This window comes from Botrytis porri (genome assembly GCF_014898465.1).
Source record: "Botrytis porri strain MUCL 3234 chromosome Unknown BPOR_008, whole genome shotgun sequence".
Taxonomy (NCBI): domain Eukaryota; kingdom Fungi; phylum Ascomycota; class Leotiomycetes; order Helotiales; family Sclerotiniaceae; genus Botrytis; species Botrytis porri.
This window is the reverse complement of record NW_024066082.1, coordinates 2,281,659-2,301,538: the sequence shown is the minus strand read 5'-3', so window position 1 is coordinate 2,301,538 and position 19,880 is coordinate 2,281,659. Positions and strand designations below refer to the sequence as shown.

Here is a 19,880-nt window from a genome sequence, read left to right as displayed (position 1 = left end):
ATTATGTATGTGGAGATGTTAATAGAGAAACGCAATGTTGATACGAAGATAGAGTTGACACTACCTACACCAGGTGGAAACCAGAGAGACTTGATGACGGGGAGATCGCGCTAAGCCTTGAAAAGCTGACAGTCACGTGATTTATAACTTCCAACCAATCTCGCTGCACCTGTTGACTATTTCGTCGAAGGATCGGACAGTGTATTGATACATATCACTGCCAACTAGCAAGTAGCTACGATATACATCTATATTATGTACTTTAATCGTTCTTAAACTTACATTGCTCTTTCCGTTATATTAGTCATTCTTCACTGTTTCCTCATGTGAGATTGCACCCTGCCCCTGCATATGACAAACCATCATTCAAATTGTAAAGATTACTCGTGATCTTCGTAAACAACTCTACAATAATTCAAGTCCTAAGGGAATTCAGTATTGTGTAGCACCAAACACACAACCATGTCTCAAACCGGAACTCAAACAGCCAGCTCGGAACTCACTCTCTATGATCTAGCCAGCCAGGGTCACTGTGCAAGTTGGTCACACAATGCGTTGAAAAGTACTTGAACCAACCTATCTCTAGCTTTATTTCAAAGCTAATACCTCTCAGCTCGTCTACTTCTAAATTACAAAGAGATATCCTACAAGACAACATGGATCGAATATCCAGACATAGAACCAACCTTCAAGTCTCTGTTCGTAGTTCCCTTACCTCCCATCCATCATGCTATTAACAACTCTCTCTAAACAGCCATGTCCAGCCAAACACCTCCGGCATCCCCTACACAATTCCCACAATCCAAATCCCAGGAGTAGGCTATATCCAGGATTCCAACACCATTGCTACCCTCCTAGAACAGTGCTACCCTACTCCATCTCTCAAAATCGAGACTCCTGAACTCTCTCAAGTCGAAGACTTGATTCCCAAGCTTCAACTTTCAATTCGTCCACTCTGGTTGCCTCTTCTTGCTAAGGGGCTTTTGAATGACGCTTCACGTGCCTATTTTGAAGAAACCCGAAAGGAAAGAGTCGGTATGGATATTTACGAGTATGGTGAAAAGGAAGGTAAAGAGAAGTGTTGGGAAGATGTTGAACCAGTCGTTTGCGGATTGGGGAAATTGCTAAAAGCTAAGGGTGGTCCATTTATTGAGGGAGAGACACGTAAGTTGAAATTGGAAAACTGGATTTATAAAGAGAAGCTAACAAAGATAATGTGATAGCTACGTATGCGGATTTCTTTATCGTTGCTACTCTTCAAATGATCAACAGGATTGATGCAAAAATCTTCGCGCGGTTGGTAGAAATGGAGGACTCTTTGGGAAAGTTACATACAGCCTGTAACCCTTGGTTGAAACGGGGTGATCATTGAGAAATGTATGTTCGGAGTTCAAATCTGTGAAAAATACCAATACTTGTGGTCTTGCAATTCTCATTTAGATCATTCGTCAACTCATGCGATGTTTTGAGATGCCATGCACTAATGTATTATCTTGCTTCTTGCTTGAATAGCTGCAAATTTTGACATATCTGTGTGTACATTCACAAACATGTTACAAGTGACACCTAAGGTCTCTAGAGTCAAGCATAAAAATCAGACATTTCAAGACTGTTCTTCAAATGCCCATTGTAGCTTCCAACTAACCTTTCAATACATTCTTATATCTATATACATCTCTCGAATTAAATGAAGCTATCTATAAACTAGATGTAATCTTACCTCGACCTCCTCGACCCCGACCATATATCTCACGTCGACTTTTCAACACGATTAATTAACCGTAAAGTTGTTAAAAAATAATAAGAAGCAGCTTCTCCATGTCGCAATACCGTAAATGCTGCCCTTTTCAAACGATCTGGAGGAGGACGTCAACCCCACGATATCAATATGTATGGCAATTTGCATTCGCGGCCCTACTAGTGATGACTATTATGAGCCTCCTCAGGTAAGTACTTTGGCATTGGCCAAGTATATGAGTTAGCATCCACATTCTCTTTGAAGATTTGAATAACAATCTCTTTTCAACGAGTTTCGAATTAAAAAGAGATTCGCAATCTCGCAATCCCTAGGCGGACTGCAGTTCATATTATTGAACACTAAAAGCCCCAGGCATAGTGTAAGTAGGGCATTTCGCTTCCTCCTCGGCTAAGCGTAATTGTTTGAGACGTTCCCTTTCCTCTTTTGGGATGTACGGTGGGAAATTTGGGGGCTTAAAACCCTCATATTCCCATGCCACACAAACTCCGTCTTCACAATCATGGGGACATACCAAACGATAGGGCAGGAGGTCTATAGTTTCGGTATCAGTATGAAGTTCTATGTCCATCCACGTCAAGTTGAAAGTATCTGAATTGACAAGAACATCGAAACGAATTGAGGATACTGAATCAAGCTCGATCATTCGAGTCGATCTAAACGTTGAGATCAACTCGACTCAAATGCTCAGGCCACCTCAAAACTTCGATTTTTGCATAAGAAAATAGGTATGCAAAGACTGAAGCCAAACATAGTATCTGGTTCTGGATGTCTGACATTCTGGGGGAGACTCACCGAAACTTGTTTCCGTAGTATTCTTATCAGTGCGATCGATGATAGTAGAGCCGATTTCTCCTGCCGGTGACGAATTATAATCGACGATTGCCACGTTCTTTTTTCCCGTTCTAATTGATCGGAGTGTGCGCCTCCATTCAAGATCAACTTTTTGATGTATATTGCCTATAGTCATAGGTCGTTGACATCTATCACAGTGATGGATACCGGGTACAGCTTGGCTATCTTGTTCGGGAAGGGGGGAAACAGGTGGATCTTTCTCAAATAATTCCATGAGCGTATCTTGGGTCCATCCATCATACTGTGATTTCATCGCTGCTAGCTCTCGAGTGACGAAGTCTGATATATCAAACTCTAGATCTCTCAAAACAGTACGCCAGACCAAGAACCCCCTCCCACTGTACATTGCTAGCATAGTCGGCGTTTCTCCCAAAGTTGAAGGATAATTGGATAGACCTTCAAAACAAAGATGTAGATCTGCCGTCGTGGTTTTTTCAACAAGGGTCTTCGTCCCTAAAGGATCCCGCAACAGTAGGCCTTTTTTTAAAGCATCATGCAGTATCGGTCTTTGCTCTGTGTTATGTATTTTGCCTGGTACACTGTGCAGAACCCACTGTAGTACTGGGCCATCGTAAAGGAAGGGCAACATGTAGCTCCAAAGAAACCCGCAAAGGTCGGCGGGGGTTCGGAGGTAGAGAAAGCCTATCTGCTGGACAATAGAAAGTGCCGCCTCATTTCTTTCGGTGTAGGAAAGACCCAACTTTTTTCCATGTCGAAAGAAAAGTAGAAACCTCTGAATTATACAGTACTTGAATTCCTCGTCTTCTGTATCATAACGTCCCAGAAGATCGGCCATTGCAATTCTCAATTTTACATCATTGCATTCACCAAGATAGAGAGCACCAATGGGTTTCCTAGTGCACTTAATATTAGCACAACGTTTGCTCATACCTCAATTGAGTTCAATAAATTGTGTGTCGACTTTTTCGAACCTCCAAAAATGGTTGAATGGCACAGAAACTGCGTTCCAGATCAAATAGATATTCCAAGCTGCGTGAGCACTTCAGAAAAAAAGAATATCTCAAGTGCATTCAAAAATCCAAAAAATTCGAATATCGCAAATTGATGCAACGCTCAAGACCTGATCATCGGCCTAAAATCGGGACTTGTAGAAAAACTAAAAACAATCTTACGTTCGCTTTGTCCATTCCCCTACCTGTACATCTGCACCCTCCGAGAGCAGTAACATGGATATATCCATTTGATGATGGAGAGCGGCATACTGGATATTGTACGTCAATACTTGTTCAAAAATGTACCAAACGAGAGTACTACCCATAATGGAGTCCGACCCAATGGATCCCTATCATAAGGAGAAGCGTCTCCTCTACTGAGTAGCGTTCTGACGCCACCAAGATTACCTTCACGGCAAAATTGAAAGATTAAAGAGCTCTCAGGAACTGCGCGAAAGGGCTGGAAAGAGTATCGCCATCCTCTTGATGCTAGAATATACAACTCGATGCCATATCCAACACCAAGTTTAGCAAGCCACTTTGAAGGGTATATGATCAGTTGAGATTCTTCTTCCACGGTTTCTTTGACCCCAGATGCGTGGACGACTTCCTCCGTAGTTTTAATAGATTCTTTCCAGAAATTCGAGAATGGACTAGTAATCTGACGTCTCCTGTAAACATAGACGTTGCGCTTTCGTGAACCGATCGCTCTTGGTTTGGGCGATACCGCGACCGCACATTCGAGTGGTGGCTGATTGAATTGTTTATCATCATCTTGCCGAATTAATGTTTGTCCTATCAAGTCAGGGCGGAAGTGCGCTAGCTTTTCCTCATGGCATCTGGCCGACAGACTCGACGGATTCTGATTTTCTGTTGAAATCTTTGCTAGCTGCTGTTTCGTTATTTGCATCCTTCCAAATGTTTGAGCGCTCAATTCAGAGCTCTGTTGAAAAACTTGGTATACGTTAGATATTGAGGATGCCCGCGCTCTACCAATTCTCAAGTTAGCATCCATCGACATACGTCTATTTTAAATTCTTACAAAAGATTATTGACTTGAATGTGTAGTATGTTTGTTTTCGCTTCCGAGATAGACTTTTGTAAAGAATCTATTTCAGACTTCTGCAACACAATCTTCCAAGCAGCCCATTTTCGCTTTCGTAGTTTTGAAGAACTGAGGCTCCGTCTCGTGTCTTCCACTTTGGAATGAAGTTTGAGAATCTTGGAGCAACAATCTTTCAGGGCTTCGTCGAATATATCAGAAAACAAGTGGAGTTGCGCTAGTTCGTGGCTTTGTGTCAAGATCTTGGAGAGAAGTCCAAGTTCTCGAAAGATATTCGCAATGTTATCTGGAGCATCTTCGACCGCTTTCCAAAAGTCGACTAGCTTATGAATAGTCTCTGCAAGCTGGACAGCAACAGATACAACAGCAAACACCGCGGAAGCACTAGAAAGACTATCTATGACGAATGATGTTGCTAAAAGTAGCGGGAATAATGACCTATAGTCAGATAAGACGATTGTGCGAGAAACCTTATATAAGACACACACATTTTATACCCGGCACTGCCTCCATAGCCTGACAAAGGATTAAATTCAAAATTCGCCCTCCTTATGCAGCTGAAACGCGCATCCTTTGCTGACGTCGAATCATTTTATTCGATGTGGTAGGATGCAGAAGCGAAGATGCATGACAGGGTTGCCGACACAATAGATCCACAGGCCTCCTGGAGATTACGCGCCTACCACGTCAACCGATTTAAACGCAGAACCGAAATAATCGATTAATCATCAAAACAAGAAGTTGAACTTCAAAGTACAAGAGATGATTTCGAGGTCGATATAGATAGGGATTTCGGAAAGTATTGATCACGGAAACAATCTAATTTTTGATTTGGATTGGGATATGGAAAAGCAATTGGGAAGCTTTGAAGAATCATTCATGAGATTTATCTGGAGAGAACATTAAAGAGCATTATGAAGTAAAAGCCCCTGGCATCGTATGAGTAGGACACTTTGCCTCCTCCTCTTCTGAGCGTAAATGCTCCAGACGCAGTCTTTCCTCCTCAGAAACATATATCGGAAACGCTGATAAGTCTTCTGAATCATTTTCGAATGCATCGTGAACAGAAATGCCATCTTTGCATTTATCAGAACATACAAAGCGATAAGGTAATGGTAGCCACGTCTTCCGTTGAATGTTTGGTGTCGAATTTCCACTTTTGTCAACAATTACGGCCGGGGTCGAGCCATCCTTCTCAGGTCTTGCATACAATGGAGCATTTGAGCACGACCAGTCCTAATCTCTCGAAGTTGTCATCTGAATTCAAGATCGATCTTAACGCGATACATACCAACTGAGACACTGAGATGTTTGCACCTGTCACATTCAGGAAACCCATTGTGAGGGCTCTCCTTCCCTTGTAAATGGGTGTGTTGTGTTGCCTTTGTCCAACCCATAGAGGGCAACAGTTTAGCATCGAGCTCCCGCTCGATAAACGCATTCATGTCTTGTTTTGTTTCTTGAAGAAGCCTCCGCCATAGAATGACATGTCTTAGTCATACATAGCAAGAACTGTTAAGGTCTGTAGTTCGTATAGGCCCCAAGACCCGTAACCATAGCAAATCTGTAAGTTTGTTGTCCTCTCCATAATCATTTTCACAGATAGCTGATCTCTATGAAGGAACCGGGCCCCAATTACATAGTGAAGTAAAGAGTAGGAACTGATGCTGTCTTCCTCTATTTCGAGAGCTCCCTTGATTCTACCTATCAACCAATGTATGAGCTTTCCTGCATGACCATCTGATACCATTCCTCGAAGGTACTTCGCCTGAGCTGCGTTATCAGTGCGTAGAGATGGAGTTAAAGCTTCAAATACACATAACATGTTGTCGGAGAGTTCCTCTTGAGTCATATTGAGCTGTTTGCTTGGAGTGTAGAACATCGCCATCCTGCCAATGGTACCGTATTTACTATCATCGTTTTTGGATTTTGAGTAAAATTCTAACGTCTCAACCATGGCAATTTTCAACCGAGCGTCAAGTACAAGAGGGTTTCGCCATAGGTTGATACCAGTAGCTGTATCTTTGGCTCCAGCGGATATCAAAAATCTCGCCACATCTACTTGGCCATAATTAACCGCGATCTGCAACGTGTGAGTAATCAATTACAAGAATTTGTACGAAGTTGGCCTACCCATAATGGCGTTTTGCCCAGCGGATTCTCACATTCTAGAGATGCATCGCCACGATCCAGGAGTATCTTGACACCGGCGACATTACCTTGTCGACAAAGGTCGAAAATCAATGCATCCTCGGGACCAGCACCAAAGGAACTAAATGTGAACATCCAACCATTATCAACGGTTGCTGACATGCAAATTCCCACACTTACACCAAGGCGATGTAACCATTTGGCTGGATAGAAGACTACGCCAACTTTTGTCTCGACAGTCTCCCGAGAACCCAACACATGTCTACTTGTTCTTTTCGTCGACGAGGACCTGACTCGAAATGAGAAGATAGGTGTCTAGCCGTCAGCCTCCCACGACTGCATTTTAGAAACCCTTTGAGCAGTGATTTGTTCCTTGGAATTATTGGCTGAGACTCCTCCTGACGGCGCAGATAGATTGTTCCGCAAGACCACGGTGTCGGTAGTCTAGGAACAGACATGAATTTTATTGCCTTGATATAAATATGGTACGCCTACATCTGAAGTATTCCCACCCGCTGAGAGTATAAACGTATCATATGAGAGGAGAAACGACGTGGACCTATCCATATGCCCGCGGCTTTGCGAGTATTGTACTACAAACTCCTAAATTGCGCTCATGCCCTTCGAGGTAGCTTCTTGATGTCGAAGAGCCATTTCCACAATATCACCATTGAGATCAGAAAATTTCTTTGCTTAATAGGCGTGGTAGGTTCGTTTAGAGAGTCTTTTCATTGAACATTCAATAGCCCTGCTTGTCTCTCCTTTTGAAGGATGATGGATGGATAGCTCACAAAATAGCATCTTACTTGATCATCTACACGGCCACCAAAGATTCTCCTACCGACGCACGCATCTTTCTGATTTCTTCATTTTTCAAAGTAAATTTCAGAGCAGCGCACTTCCTTTTGCGAGACGAAAATGAGGTAAATGCGGCCATCGTGAACTCTCTTTTGACATTTGCTTAAGGTCCTCTCGGCAATCGGATCATAGGGACTATGCTGAGCAAACTTTTTCCCATTTTGTATTAGGGCCGCCGACAAAAGCTTCAAATCGTTGAAGAGGTCACAAATATCTGCTGGTGCATCCTCAATAGCCTGCCAGAACTCAACTAGCTTATTGACACTTTCGGCTAAATGGACGGCGAGGGATATAACAGCGAAGGCAGCTGAAGCACTGGAAAGCCCTTCCATACTGAAAAAAATACTTTGCAGAAGAATACCAAAAAAAATAAAGAGATGGATTTACGAGCACTAGAAGCCTCATTAAAGGTTGCCATTGCCCTATATTGTTTTCAAGGGAGAATGAAGCGCCCAGCGCATGTTCAAACGCAGGGAGTGCTTATCCACGCACTCCGTAGCCCTGTAAAACTCCGCTTCTATACTTCTACCACACCTTAAAAAACACTTGGGTGTGATTCAACAACAATAATTTCTGTCGACCAAGGCTGGATTCTATCCTTGAAAAGACTTGTTTTGCCACCTAGGATCAGATTTTTGAAGCCGTGTATTGGCTTTATTTACTTATTTGGTCTTCCGAGACCCTTAAGTCGTAAATAAACATCACAGCCCCATCCATAGAGCGATTGGATTTCGATGCCACCCCCAAAATATTCAGCGTATGCTCTTCCAAGTGGTAGCCCGTATCCTAGTCCAGCAATCGAGCTACTCTCACCCCCAGCGCCTGACAAAACATTCAAAGCATCCATGCTCCCATTGCTATGGCCTTGCCCGGGTAATTCGTCTTCTTCCGAAAATGTTGTAAATGAATATGACCATACGTTTGGTAACACTTCAGGACTGATTCCACCTCCTCGGTCTCGAATACGAATTGTAACACCAGGAGCGGAATCTTCAAACGGTTTGATTGGGGGGTTGCCATCTAGAAATGCACCCGGGCTAGACTTACTCTGTGGATCACTTATCGTAGAGAGCTCTGGCTCTGCAGCTATCGTTATGACTACTGGTTCGTTAGACCTACCAGATTCGACAGTCGCACGGAACGCGTTTTTGAGTAATTCAGTGATTATGTATTCTAAATGGACGGGCACAAATGCAAATGTTGTCTCCGGTTCTCCATCGATAATCCAAGTCGGTCGGACGCCGTATTTGAGTTCGCAGATTTCTGAGACAAAATTTCCACATGAATTAACTATTGACGCCGGGTTTAAAGCTGTATCTATAACCCCAATATAAGATGATGGCTCCGCCTCGGAATGCCCCATTTGGTGAGGTTGAGAGGAGAGATGTAATGCGATGTGTTGCTCCGCGATTAATCGAGTACCTATCCGAGCACGAAGATGCTCATCCAGAAAACGTGTCACCTCAGACGGACTTATGTACTTTCGGCATTCAAGAAAACCTCTCGCAAGAGTTGGAATTGTGTGCGAGTGTGTTTCTACCAAATCTGCCAACACCTCCGTAAACCTTATTTCGTCCTCCAAGGTAGATATAGTTTTGTATGGTAAAAGGGTGGATAATGAATGGAGATAATTATTGTAGATTCTTGAGATGTTCGGATTTGATACTACAATAAATGGCAGATTTCGCAACGCTTGTATTCTGTGCGCAAGGCGAATGGGAAGGAGATCGAGCGTGAAATTCGCAGATGAAAACAAGGCTTCTGTTGATAAGGATGGGCGGCCATGTCTGGTCAATAGGTTAGTATTTTGAGCAATCGAGAATGATATCACGGACTTGACCAAGTCTGCCAAGCTCAATGTATGCAGAGGTTTGCTTGCAAGATTCGCGATTTCGCTGTCTGCAATGGTGGTTGAGCTTGGAGGATGTGACCATTTATGAGCCGATGGCGATGGGTAACGGGCGGTGCTGGCATATCTTAAGGCTGAAATAGGGCGATTAAGCCATCTCTTTGCAGGCCGGGCAGAGCTCAAATTTCGAAAGCAATTATTCATGGCGACATTGGGGTTCGGGGAATTTGTTGAATCTTCGTAACAACATGGCGTACGGTTCTTCTGTTGTCAACACTGGACTCGCTAAACACAAGACAAACACCTAGGAAATTCTTGGAGGAGAAGGGTATGAATGTTCCCACTTCAGTTGATTTTCTACTACTAGATAAATACATGATGCTTCCATAAACTCCCATTCCACCTCGACCATAGTCGTATTTCTTCATTTGACGTCTATCCCTATTGGGTTTTTACCTCGCTATCTGCTTCCACAAATACTACATGGTCGTGCGCTTCTAAGGCTGTGACGGTGTCTTTCGGCATCACGACACTACATAGATGTCAGAAAGAAAATACACAAGTAAGAAACTGTAATGTATTACACAAAACCTGGCGAGACACCGGTGCGGTTGAATTCGCTCTTGACCTCGCATCCTTGCTCTTCGATGGCCTTTCTGGCTCTACAATATTTGTAAGTAATTTGCTATGCCGTCGCTGGAGATACTTTTCGTTCGTACGCAGCATATTGTTCCTCTGAAAGGTCTTTCTTGACTCCGACCTAGGTATAGTGAGTCAGTTGTATGTCCACATATGACAGGAATGGACGTGGCGTTCGTACAATATAGGAAGACATGGTGATGGTTTGGCTTGTGAGGGGTTTAGTGAAGTGGCGTATGTCTGAAGGTGTAGTGAATGATCCAGATTATGAAGGCTAGCTACTAGGTAGGTCGATATATATTTTATAAGTAGGAAAGGATGAAAATACGAAGGTAGAGATGAAGTCTTATATAGATTTTGAGCAGAAAGGATTCAGGTGGGATGGGTTACATGTTACCAAGCAGATGGAGGGGACCTCTATCGCGATTCATAATGGCCTACTCATACGTCATCTCTTGGGTTGACACGTCTGTGATCATGGAGGGGATAAGCTTTCGAGACCGGCCCACAAGGTTATCATGAGGCATACCAGTCTGCAGAGAATTGAGTAGACCGGCTCGATTGGTCATAGGGGGAGATGAAGTCTCCGTACATTTTACCCAGATTTTACCCTTTTTGTGTTACTTGCATGAGATTCTTCATCAGGTGCCACTGCATATCTTCAGCTGTAAAGCTGGTCCAATAGCAGCCAATAGCCCGCTACCGTCTAAACTCATCAAATCCAAAACACACGTTTCTTATCCTGGAATGAGATCTGGATGTAGGTACGACTAAGTGGGATCCATTTCTCAATCTAATCGTCGCTTTTTCGACAAGGCAGGAGAATAGAGACGAGGATATCTCAGGAGGGGTGGATGGGCAGGATCGTTAGTTCTAAGGTGGATAGAGCATTGGACATTTCTGCTTACCTGAGTACAGAGTAGAAAATAAGAGGAAAGATGGAGTTTAAAAGGGTTTAGCGTGTTCTGGATTGGGTAAGTCAATATGGTATCCGAAGACCAGCTTCCCCTTCCCCATACATACCAGCAAGATGGTAAGCTATCTACTCGCAGCCCTCCTCCCATCTGGGTCAAGATGGTGGAGTGGAGTTATTTATAGTACCTAGGTACCTAACCTTATCGCGGTGCCACACACCTCTCGATCAGTGCCACAAACGCCACACTTTGACACCTTCCTGTCCAAGAAGGTCCACGGGTACTTTGATGATAACGGTTCAATTGAATGGCATACGTGCACATTATAAACACATTCGCTGTCCAGAATATCATCCATGAAGAAGAAGAAATAGTAAGATGTATTGTGTGTATAACAAAATCTACTTTGACGATTTGACGAAACCCCTATAATATACTTGCACCATATCTAGTACCGACCAGGTACTAGAGTAGAACATAAGGAAACTAAACAAACTAGGGAATATGGACAAGATACTACATCTACTCAAACACCATCCGCGAAAGCCCCACCACCAGCCGCAGTATCAACCACAATACTATCTTTCAGACCACAAACATCGAACAAAGCCTTGGGCGTCAGGTTCTTTGGAGTTCCTACAACACCGTCCCTCTTCAATCGCAAGAAAGTCTCTTGGATTGCCAGATATGCTGGAGCGAGAGCAGCAAAAGAGAAGATCATGATACGGAATCCCATCTCTTGTGCTTCCTTGGTGGTGATGATTGGGGTGCTGCCGTTCTCAACCATGTTCAAGAGTATTGGCCATGGGGCAAACTCTTTTACAGTCTTTGCAGCCATCTCCTTCGAAGTGTAACCCTCGAGTAAACCAACATCAGCACCCATATCCCGAGCGACCTTCAATCTCTTGACGCACTCGTCGTAGCCAAGTTGTTGTAGTGCATCTGTGCGTGCGATCAACACAATATCTGAGTTCATGGCCTCTTTGGCGGCTTTGGCTGCACGAATTCTCATGTAGAACTCTTCTGCTGGAACAACCTTTTTGCCTTGGAGATGTCCACAACGCTTGTTTTGGATTTGGTCCTCAATGTGGAATCCAGCAACACCGGCTCTGATATACGATTTAACGGCTTTGTCAATGATGAGAGGGCCTGCATATTGGCGAAAGGGTCAGCTATTTGTTTGTAAAGGATCTTGTGGACAGTTTCACTTACCACCGTAACCTGTGTCCATGTCGGCAATCAAAGGTGGGCCATAAGGATCAAGGTTTGCAATCATCTCGGCATGTTCCTTCATATCAGCCAGTTGGGCTATGCCAAGATCTGCCATGCCCAAGCGGGAGGCAGTGGTACCTGCTCCTGTCTGAACCCGAAGATTAGCAACGTGTTTCCCCACGGGTAGCTAGTGCTGCCATGGAACTTTAAACGTACCATGTAAAGGGCTGGGAAGCCGACTTGCAGGGCAACTCGTGCCGAGATACCATCATAAACACCAGGGCAAACGATCAACTCATTGGAGTCCCTGAGCATATTCTTTAACTTTGTTGCACCGCTTTCAAACCCTGTGGTTTGCTTGACCGCATTGTTGAATGTCAACATGACTTTGTCTGAGTAGGCGGGCATATCAATGTTGAAAACATGAGTTTTACCATCGTAAGGTGTAACAGCACCATCGGGCGAACTTGGAATCTAGACAATCATCATTAGCTTTGACTCTTTGAGTAACTGCTTTGATGGAGGTTGCATACCGAATACTCAGTTACAGTCGCCATAGACTTCTCTTGGAGGATTGGGAGTGATTCCATGATGGGAGCCATAATGATTTCAAGTGTAATATAGAGTAAGTAGTAATCTTGTTGATAATTGTATGGCAGATATCACTGTGCTATTGGTGTGCTTGATGATCGAGGTGACTCCAAGCGGGGACTGAAGGGGGTTTTTATAGATCTCTCCGACGACATCTCCTCGGTCTCGGTCTTCTGTATCTATCTTCTTTGCCTCTTCGCATTTGCCTGAACATTATTTTTTCCGTCCATTCAGCGCCAGCGAAGACGAGATGCGTCCAAGAAATGAATCTCGACTTCACTGATCGATACCTAATGGATCACCTCGCAGAAGGAAGATGAGAATGTAACGTCTTGGTACTGTATTTTGAGTCGTATTCTACATCCACGAGGATGTAGATGCAGAAAATCCCGCAATGTCACGTCCTTATCACATATCATAGATTAGATTGGCTATCACCAATCTGATGTGAGTGCCGGCGGGTACATTACTACCGTCGAAGTGATACCGAGAGATACATGAAGAATCGGCATCAGATGCAGGCAAATTTCTAGATTACACCAAAACCTAAGAGCTGCAGCAAGAGCATGAATCAAATTCCCTGCCATACAAAGAAATACCAAGACACACATGAAGGATCAAGCTCCAGTATCTTGAAGGCCCGTTATTCTTCAAATCAATACCAAGTGATGCAAGCATTGTCAGAATTAAAATTCATCTTCCCTACAAAGTAATACCAAGGGCTACAGGAAAATTTAAAGCCGGATAATTCCTCAGTACCCAGCCCTTGGCGATAATTGCCCTCAAGCTTATTCTCATTGTTTGAAACTTCAAAGTCATTCAGTACATCCTCTACAGTTGCATGAGCTTACGAAGAGATTACAATATCAGCTCCACTCAATAGAGTTCTTTCTTATGCCTTATAAGTCAAGATATCCATAACATCCACTCGTATTTCGAGGTCTCGGCCTGGATCACAAGGATTTTGATAGGTCCGCTCGGTGTGACAATTGTCCTTTAGTATCAAATTTTCAGCCTTCAGCTGCACTTTTTGCTTATATGGTTACAGCGCTAAAAAGGCCCTTTTCAATTTTGTTGAAGAAACGCTCCAAGAGCCAAGCTGGCCAAGCCAAGATATCCACAACATGTATTCCACCCTTTTGTACAAGAAATCGTCAATAAATCAGCCTGTGATGCTGTTGGAAAAATTTATCATTATTGACAAAAAAACGATGTGCTGAGTTCAAGCAAAGCGGTGTGTATAGTTGTTGTTACACGATGGTTCAGCAGGTAAAAATTGAGAGTAAAGTCTTTAGGTTTGGGCACATCTACGGAAAGGGGTTCGCATAGTTCTCCACAGCTTTTCAACGGGTATTAGCGACTATGGAGCACGCAGAGTGCCAAGGCAAGATTAAGATAACGGACTGACCCGAGTTCTATGCATTAGGGAGATTTAGGAGATAAGGTTTAGGTGATAATGTTGCGAATGTCATATCGAGTCTTTCTCAAGACACCCATATTAATTCACTCATCTTGGAAATAATTGGCGTAGTGGCGAAAGCGTTGTGGCCCCGCAATCTACGATATGTAGAAATAATTCCCACCTCCTCCTCACTCTCGGGTAGCGGAGACGAATTGAGGATATTCCGGCTTGGCAAGAAACGATGTTACCTCGATAACTTAAATTAATGAAATTCGCCCGCGCGGGAGCTTTTCCCTTGAAAATTGTTCCATCAGACCTCCTTGGTTGCTCTCGTCAATTAAAACGCTGCTGATGCGCATTTCATAAAGAGGGGGTTTGGCGCTTATCTGCTCATGAATCCATGAATCCAAGGAGCTCAATTTCCTGCCCGCTTTATTACGCTCCCTCCCTCGGACGCCCAATTTCAAGTTTCTCAAACTTGAAAGAGATCTCGGAACAAATCTCACCGAATCAGACTAGAAGAAGATCAAGATGTCGAAAGAGCTTGAAGAGGCATTGCCACACCACAACAGCATGGACATCACGAGACCCAGTGATCCTACTGAGAAATCCTTTCATGCGAAAATGAAAAAACACTTCGCACAAGAAGTAAGCACGGATCATGCAGACATTTTGATGTTGATTTGTTGTCTCATCACGGGATTTCTAGACAGCACATTGTATAATGGTATGGTAGACATGTAAACGATTAGAAGATAGAGACAATGACTGACGATCAATCATAGCTTTCAAGACCTTCGTGTCTATGCAAACTGGTAAGTAATGACCAAGGATCTCCACACATCACGCCATTTATACGTCTCTCTCTTTTGGACGCGTTCTAATCTGTCAATATGGTACAGGTAATACGATCTTCGTAGCTCTCGGTGCCTCGGATCAGAACAATCGACCTTTCGGTTGGGCAAGATCGCTCATTTCCATCGGATTCTTTTGTATTGGCTCCTTTACCTTCTCACGATGCCATCGCTTCTGTGGCCCCCTTCAGCGGAGTACCCTTATTGCTTCGTTTTTAATCCAGAGTTGTTGCATCTTGCTATCAGCCAGTCTAGTTCAGGGGTTTGTCATTGAAGGCAATGTACCGGCTGATTTGGGAACTCATTGGGACCAGGTTGGTCCAATTGCGTTGTTAAGTTTTCGTACGTGGGTCTCTATTCGATTCCTGCTCTGTTGATTCGTCGCAATTACGATGGTCTCACAACTACTCTCACTTTCTATTACTTTAATTTACATCTAGAATCTTCTACTCCAGCTCACATCCACGTCAATATCATTCTAACAATTTTACAGAAGCGGCGGGTCAAATCGTCTCTTCTCGCTTCCTAGGCGTGGGAGAAGTTCCTACTATTGTCATTACATCGCTTCTCTGCGATTTACTATCCGATCCTCTTCTCTTTACTCCCCTAACGAAAAACCCAAAGAGAAATCGAAGAGCGATAGCTTTTGTATTGACCATGGTAGGTGCGATTGTTGGAGGGTGGGTTAGCAAGGTTACGAAGAGTGTTAGTCCTATGCTCTGGGTCGCTGGCGGGTGTAAAATTGCATTAACCCTAGTCTGGGGTTTGTGGAAGGAAAAGGTATAGAAGACGAAAGCTTGGTCTTTGATCAGGGGCGGAAACTTGAATTACAATAATATAGAAGGTGGTGGGAAGATTGCGTGATTAGAGAAGAACAGATAACTTAGAAGTGTAGATGAATATAAAATGTGCAGTACCTCATACCCATAACAAAATTGCGAAAGCAAGTCGTCGTCTTATCAAGGTTCTATTACGGTTCAATGATGCTTCCATGTGTCCGGCTAGCAGTTGCTAGCCGTTGCTAGTCCATAGATTAACTTTTAACAAATCCAGATTCTTCCATTATTATAATCCTTGTGATCTGATAAGGGATAAGGATGGATTCTATGGAGAGGCTAGCTGTAGTGGGCCTAGCGTCCATGATCGGTGCTAATTTTTCCGATGCTAGGTAGAAAAAATATTTCGAATCTGGTGAAGATTTCAATGTCGTCGGCGGATTAAAGTAGCTTTTCCAACTACTTCAATCAATTAAGTATGGAAGAACAAAAGAACCGGCCTCACCGGGCTCCTAAGGAGAAGAAAAAGCAGACTGGAGGTTAGTAATCCCCTTCCAATTGGTGATTTCTATGTGCTAATATGTTTACTAGAGCGCAATCCAAAAGCGTTCAGTTTCGCAAACCCAGGAAGATTGGCAAAAAGTGCTGCCAGATCGCATGATGTATGTACAATCATCCACAGCTTTATGCGCCAGGTTGTTAATTTTTGCAGATCAAAGAAAGGCGTCTTCATGTTCCTCAAATTGATCGATTGCCAGAAGAACCGCCGCCACGACTTGTTACAATTGTTGGACCACCAGGTGTTGGAAAAACGACTCTTCTCAAATCTTTAGTCAAACGATATGCGAAAGAGACATTATCAGATCCGCAAGGACCAATTACAGTGGTCACTTCGAAGCGTCAAAGACTTACTTTTGTAGAATGTCCAAACGAACTCGAAGCTATGGTGGATATATCCAAGGTGGCAGATATTGTATTGCTAATGATTGACGGAAATTTTGGTTTCGAGATGGAGACTATGGAATTCCTGAACATTTTATCTTCGAGTGGTATGCCGGGTAATGTTTTTGGAATTCTAACACATCTAGATCTTTTCAAGAAACCACAAACTTTGAAGGATGCGAAGAAACGACTCAAGAATCGATTTTGGAGCGAATTATACCAGGGTGCACATCTATTCTATCTGTCTGGAGTTATCAATGGACGTTATCCGGATCGAGAAATTCATAACTTGTCGAGATTTATCTCTGTTATGAAGAACCCAAGACCTTTGATTTGGCGCAATACACATCCTTATACCATTATCGATAGTTTCAGGGATATCACCCATCCTACCAAAATTGAGGAAGATGAGAAGTGCGATCGAACGGTTGTCTTGTCGGGTTATCTACGAGGAACAAATTTCGCGGCGCAAGGTCAAAGGGTTCACATACCAGGCTTGGGAGATTATTCAGTGTCTGCTATGGAATCACTACCAGATCCTTGCCCTACACCATTCATGGATGCAGCGATTGCAAAAGCATCTGGGAAGACTGGTAGAAGACGTTTGGATGAGAAGGAAAAGAAACTCCATGCGCCAATGTCTGACAAGAGCGGATTGAAAATTGATGGAGACACTATTTGGATCACTCGTGAGAAGGGTTTTAATTTCGACGCAGACGCCGAGGATGACGAGCGCGGAGAGGGTGAAGAATTGATTGTTGGTTTACAAGGAGAAAGAAGGCTTCTTGGTGAGACTGAGGAGGGTGTCAGATTATTCAGCAGTGGTGAAACTATCAAGTCGGTTCCCGAGGAAGAAGATTCTGGACGAAAACATCAAAGACGCGCAAGATTTGTCGAAGGAGGAGATCAAGCTTCGGATAATGAGGACCTTGATGGAGTTGCCAGCGACGAAGAATTCGATTCTGGTGATGAAGCAGAAATTACCGAAGACAAATTAGGAAAAGCATTCAAGAAAGATAAAGATGAGGCAGGTGGCGACATTGAATTTGCCGACAGTGATTCTGATCTTGGCTCAATTTCTGGTGATGAATTGGATGAAGATGATTCAGATTTGGATGATGAAGATGGGGCAGCTCGCTGGAAAGAAAATATGTTGGAGACTGCACGCAAACTTCATGGACAACGAAAATCTTACCGAACTGCAGATTTGGCCAAACTTATGTACGATGAGTCGCTTACTCCTACAGAGGTGCTCAAAAGATGGAGAGGGGAGATTGAAGAGGAAGAAGAAGATATTGAACAGGAAGAAGATGAAGACGAATTCTTCAAGAAGACTGGTAGAGAGGATGAAGATGCAATCATGGATGACCGAGCAATTCCATTACTTGATTATGAGAAATTGGAGTCAAAGTGGTCTGTAGAGGATAATATCGAAGAACTTCGACAACGTTTTGCGACGGCAGATTTATTGAAGGGCAAGGGCAAGGGTAATGGTAGTGGTAGTGATGATGATGAGCATGATGAGGAAGACGAAGATGATGAGGGTGATGGAGAGTTCAAGGATCTGGAAACCGGTGAAGAACACAAAGCTGACGAACCAGTGGACATTGACGCCGAGAGAGAGAAAAACGCTAGAAGAAAAGAAGAACTTAAACTACGATTCGAAGAAGAAGACAGAGATGGATTCAACAACGATAAAGCTAATGCTAGACGAGAAGCTGGTGGAGATGATGAATTTGGTGAGGATGAATGGTATGATGCACAGAAAGCACAAATTCAAAAACAACTCGATATCAATAAATCCGAATTCGAGAATCTTGACGAAAGTCAAAGAATTCAAGTTGAGGGTTATCGCGCCGGAATGTACGGCAAAATTGTTATCGAAGGAGTACCATCTGAATTTGTTACTCGATTTAATCCAAGAATGCCAATCATTGTGGGAGGCTTGACCCCAACCGAAGATCGATTTGGTTTTGTACAAGTCAAGATCAAGAGACACAGATGGCACAAGAAGATTCTCAAAACAAACGACCCTCTTATTATCTCCTTAGGATGGAGGAGATTCCAAACTCTCCCAATCTACAGTACTTCGGATAATCGAACAAGAAATCGTATGCTTAAGTATACTCCAGAACATATGCATTGTTTTGGTACATTTTATGGTCCATTCATTGCGCCCAATACTGGATTCTCGTGTTACCAATCATTTTCTAACAAAAACCCTGGTTTCCGAATCGCTGCCACTGGAACTGTTATGACAGTCGATGAATCTTCAGAAACAGTAAAGAAGCTCAAGCTTACTGGTACTCCTTACAAGATCTATAAAAATACGGCTTTCATCAAGGATATGTTCAACACGTCATTGGAGATCGCCAAGTTCGAAGGAGCCTCGATCAAGACAGTTTCTGGTATCAGAGGTCAAATCAAACGTGCATTGGCCAAGCCAGAAGGTTACTTCCGTGCCACCTTTGAAGATAAAATTCTCATGAGTGACATTGTTTTCTTACGGGCTTGGTATCCGATCAAGCCTCACAGATTTTACAATCCGGTCACTAATCTCATTGGATGGGAAGGCATGCGATTGACCGGTGAAGTCCGAAGAGATCAGAATCTACCTACACCAGACCAAAAGAATAGTCACTACAAACCTGTGGAAAGAGTAGCTCGGCATTTCAATCCTTTACGAGTTCCTCGTGCATTGGCTGCAGAACTTCCATATAAGAGTCAAATTGTTCAAATGAAGAAACAGAGTAAACCAACATATATGCAAAAGAGAGCAGTGGTAGTAGGAGGAGAAGAAAAGAAAGCCAGAGATTTGATGCAAAAATTAATGACACTTAGAAATGATAAGGTGGCAAAGAGAAAGGTTGCAAATGAGAAAAGGAGAGAAGTGTATCGGAAGAAGGTGGCGGAGAATGAGGAGAAGAGGGGGGAGAGGGAGAAGAAGGAAAAGCAGGAGTACTGGAGGAAAGAGGGAAAAAAGAGGAGAGCAGATACAGATGGTGGTGGTGGTGGAAAGAGAAGAAAATAATGGGTGGCTGAGGATTAGAATTGAATTTCTTGGA

The 19,880-nt window shown here is 43.3% G+C and overlaps 9 protein-coding genes across 9 annotated transcripts; 3 read left to right on the top strand and 6 right to left on the bottom strand.

The window, feature by feature from the left end:
- Nucleotides 1–462: 462 nt before the first annotated feature.
- EAF01_006776 (uncharacterized protein) lies at nt 463–1,372 on the top strand (the record flags this gene model as incomplete). The annotated part of the gene is made up of 4 exons (XM_038915030.1): nt 463–562; nt 614–698; nt 755–1,164; nt 1,224–1,372. The coding sequence occupies 4 exons, from the start codon at nt 463–465 to the stop codon at nt 1,370–1,372; spliced, it is 744 nt and encodes a 247-aa protein (XP_038769985.1).
- A 715-nt stretch (nt 1,373–2,087) lies between these two features.
- Nucleotides 2,088–5,966, bottom strand: EAF01_006775 (uncharacterized protein; the record flags this gene model as incomplete). The annotated part of the gene is made up of 8 exons (XM_038915029.1): nt 2,088–2,290; nt 2,552–3,465; nt 3,745–3,833; nt 3,887–4,553; nt 4,607–5,065; nt 5,116–5,143; nt 5,578–5,863; nt 5,919–5,966. The coding sequence occupies 8 exons, from the start codon at nt 5,964–5,966 to the stop codon at nt 2,088–2,090; spliced, it is 2,694 nt and encodes an 897-aa protein (XP_038769984.1).
- Nucleotides 5,967–6,119: 153 nt separating this feature from the next.
- Nucleotides 6,120–6,913, bottom strand: EAF01_006774 (uncharacterized protein; the record flags this gene model as incomplete). The annotated part of the gene is made up of 2 exons (XM_038915028.1): nt 6,120–6,710; nt 6,761–6,913. The coding sequence occupies 2 exons, from the start codon at nt 6,911–6,913 to the stop codon at nt 6,120–6,122; spliced, it is 744 nt and encodes a 247-aa protein (XP_038769983.1).
- Nucleotides 6,914–7,644: 731 nt separating this feature from the next.
- Nucleotides 7,645–7,968, bottom strand: EAF01_006773 (uncharacterized protein; the record flags this gene model as incomplete). The annotated part of the gene is made up of 1 exon (XM_038915027.1): nt 7,645–7,968. One exon carries the CDS (start codon nt 7,966–7,968, stop codon nt 7,645–7,647), a length of 324 nt encoding a protein of 107 aa, XP_038769982.1.
- A 326-nt stretch (nt 7,969–8,294) lies between these two features.
- On the bottom strand, nt 8,295–9,689 carry EAF01_006772 (uncharacterized protein; the record flags this gene model as incomplete). The annotated part of the gene is made up of 2 exons (XM_038915026.1): nt 8,295–9,423; nt 9,472–9,689. The coding sequence occupies 2 exons, from the start codon at nt 9,687–9,689 to the stop codon at nt 8,295–8,297; spliced, it is 1,347 nt and encodes a 448-aa protein (XP_038769981.1).
- Nucleotides 9,690–9,798: 109 nt separating this feature from the next.
- Nucleotides 9,799–10,673, bottom strand: EAF01_006771 (uncharacterized protein). Its single transcript, XM_038915025.1, has 4 exons — nt 10,306–10,673; nt 10,205–10,245; nt 10,070–10,147; nt 9,799–10,017 (listed from the first exon to the last, which is right to left on the bottom strand). The coding sequence occupies exons 1-4, from the start codon at nt 10,318–10,320 to the stop codon at nt 9,927–9,929; spliced, it is 225 nt and encodes a 74-aa protein (XP_038769980.1). The 5' UTR covers nt 10,321–10,673; the 3' UTR covers nt 9,799–9,926.
- Nucleotides 10,674–11,564: 891 nt separating this feature from the next.
- On the bottom strand, nt 11,565–12,840 carry EAF01_006770 (uncharacterized protein; the record flags this gene model as incomplete). Its single annotated transcript, XM_038915024.1, has 4 exons — nt 11,565–12,187; nt 12,251–12,398; nt 12,467–12,724; nt 12,784–12,840. 4 exons carry the CDS (start codon nt 12,838–12,840, stop codon nt 11,565–11,567), a joined length of 1,086 nt encoding a protein of 361 aa, XP_038769979.1.
- A 1,210-nt stretch (nt 12,841–14,050) lies between these two features.
- Nucleotides 14,051–16,043, top strand: EAF01_006769 (uncharacterized protein). The gene is made up of 4 exons (XM_038915023.1): nt 14,051–14,970; nt 15,029–15,058; nt 15,146–15,439; nt 15,591–16,043. Exons 1-4 carry the CDS (start codon nt 14,775–14,777, stop codon nt 15,881–15,883), a joined length of 813 nt encoding a protein of 270 aa, XP_038769978.1. The 5' UTR covers nt 14,051–14,774; the 3' UTR covers nt 15,884–16,043.
- Nucleotides 16,044–16,351: 308 nt separating this feature from the next.
- On the top strand, nt 16,352–19,846 carry EAF01_006768 (uncharacterized protein; the record flags this gene model as incomplete). The annotated part of the gene is made up of 3 exons (XM_038915022.1): nt 16,352–16,412; nt 16,465–16,535; nt 16,586–19,846. 3 exons carry the CDS (start codon nt 16,352–16,354, stop codon nt 19,844–19,846), a joined length of 3,393 nt encoding a protein of 1,130 aa, XP_038769977.1.
- Nucleotides 19,847–19,880: the final 34 nt, after the last annotated feature.

Excerpts from the sequence above, each read along its gene's own strand:
- EAF01_006769 (XM_038915023.1), top strand. The coding sequence starts at position 14,775 with ATGTCGAAAGAGCTTGAAGAGGCATTGCCACACCACAACAGCATGGAC. Across the intron at positions 14,971-15,028 it reads AGACAGCACATTGTATAATG|CTTTCAAGACCTTCGTGTCT; the intron begins GTATGGTAGACA and ends GATCAATCATAG. Across the intron at positions 15,059-15,145 it reads CTTCGTGTCTATGCAAACTG|GTAATACGATCTTCGTAGCT; the intron begins GTAAGTAATGAC and ends AATATGGTACAG.
- EAF01_006771 (XM_038915025.1), bottom strand. Across the intron at positions 10,148-10,204 it reads TCAGAGGAACAATATGCTGC|AGCCAGAAAGGCCATCGAAG; the intron begins GTACGAACGAAA and ends CAAATATTGTAG. Across the intron at positions 10,018-10,069 it reads GGTGTCTCGCCAGGTTTTGT|TGTCGTGATGCCGAAAGACA; the intron begins GTAATACATTAC and ends ACATCTATGTAG.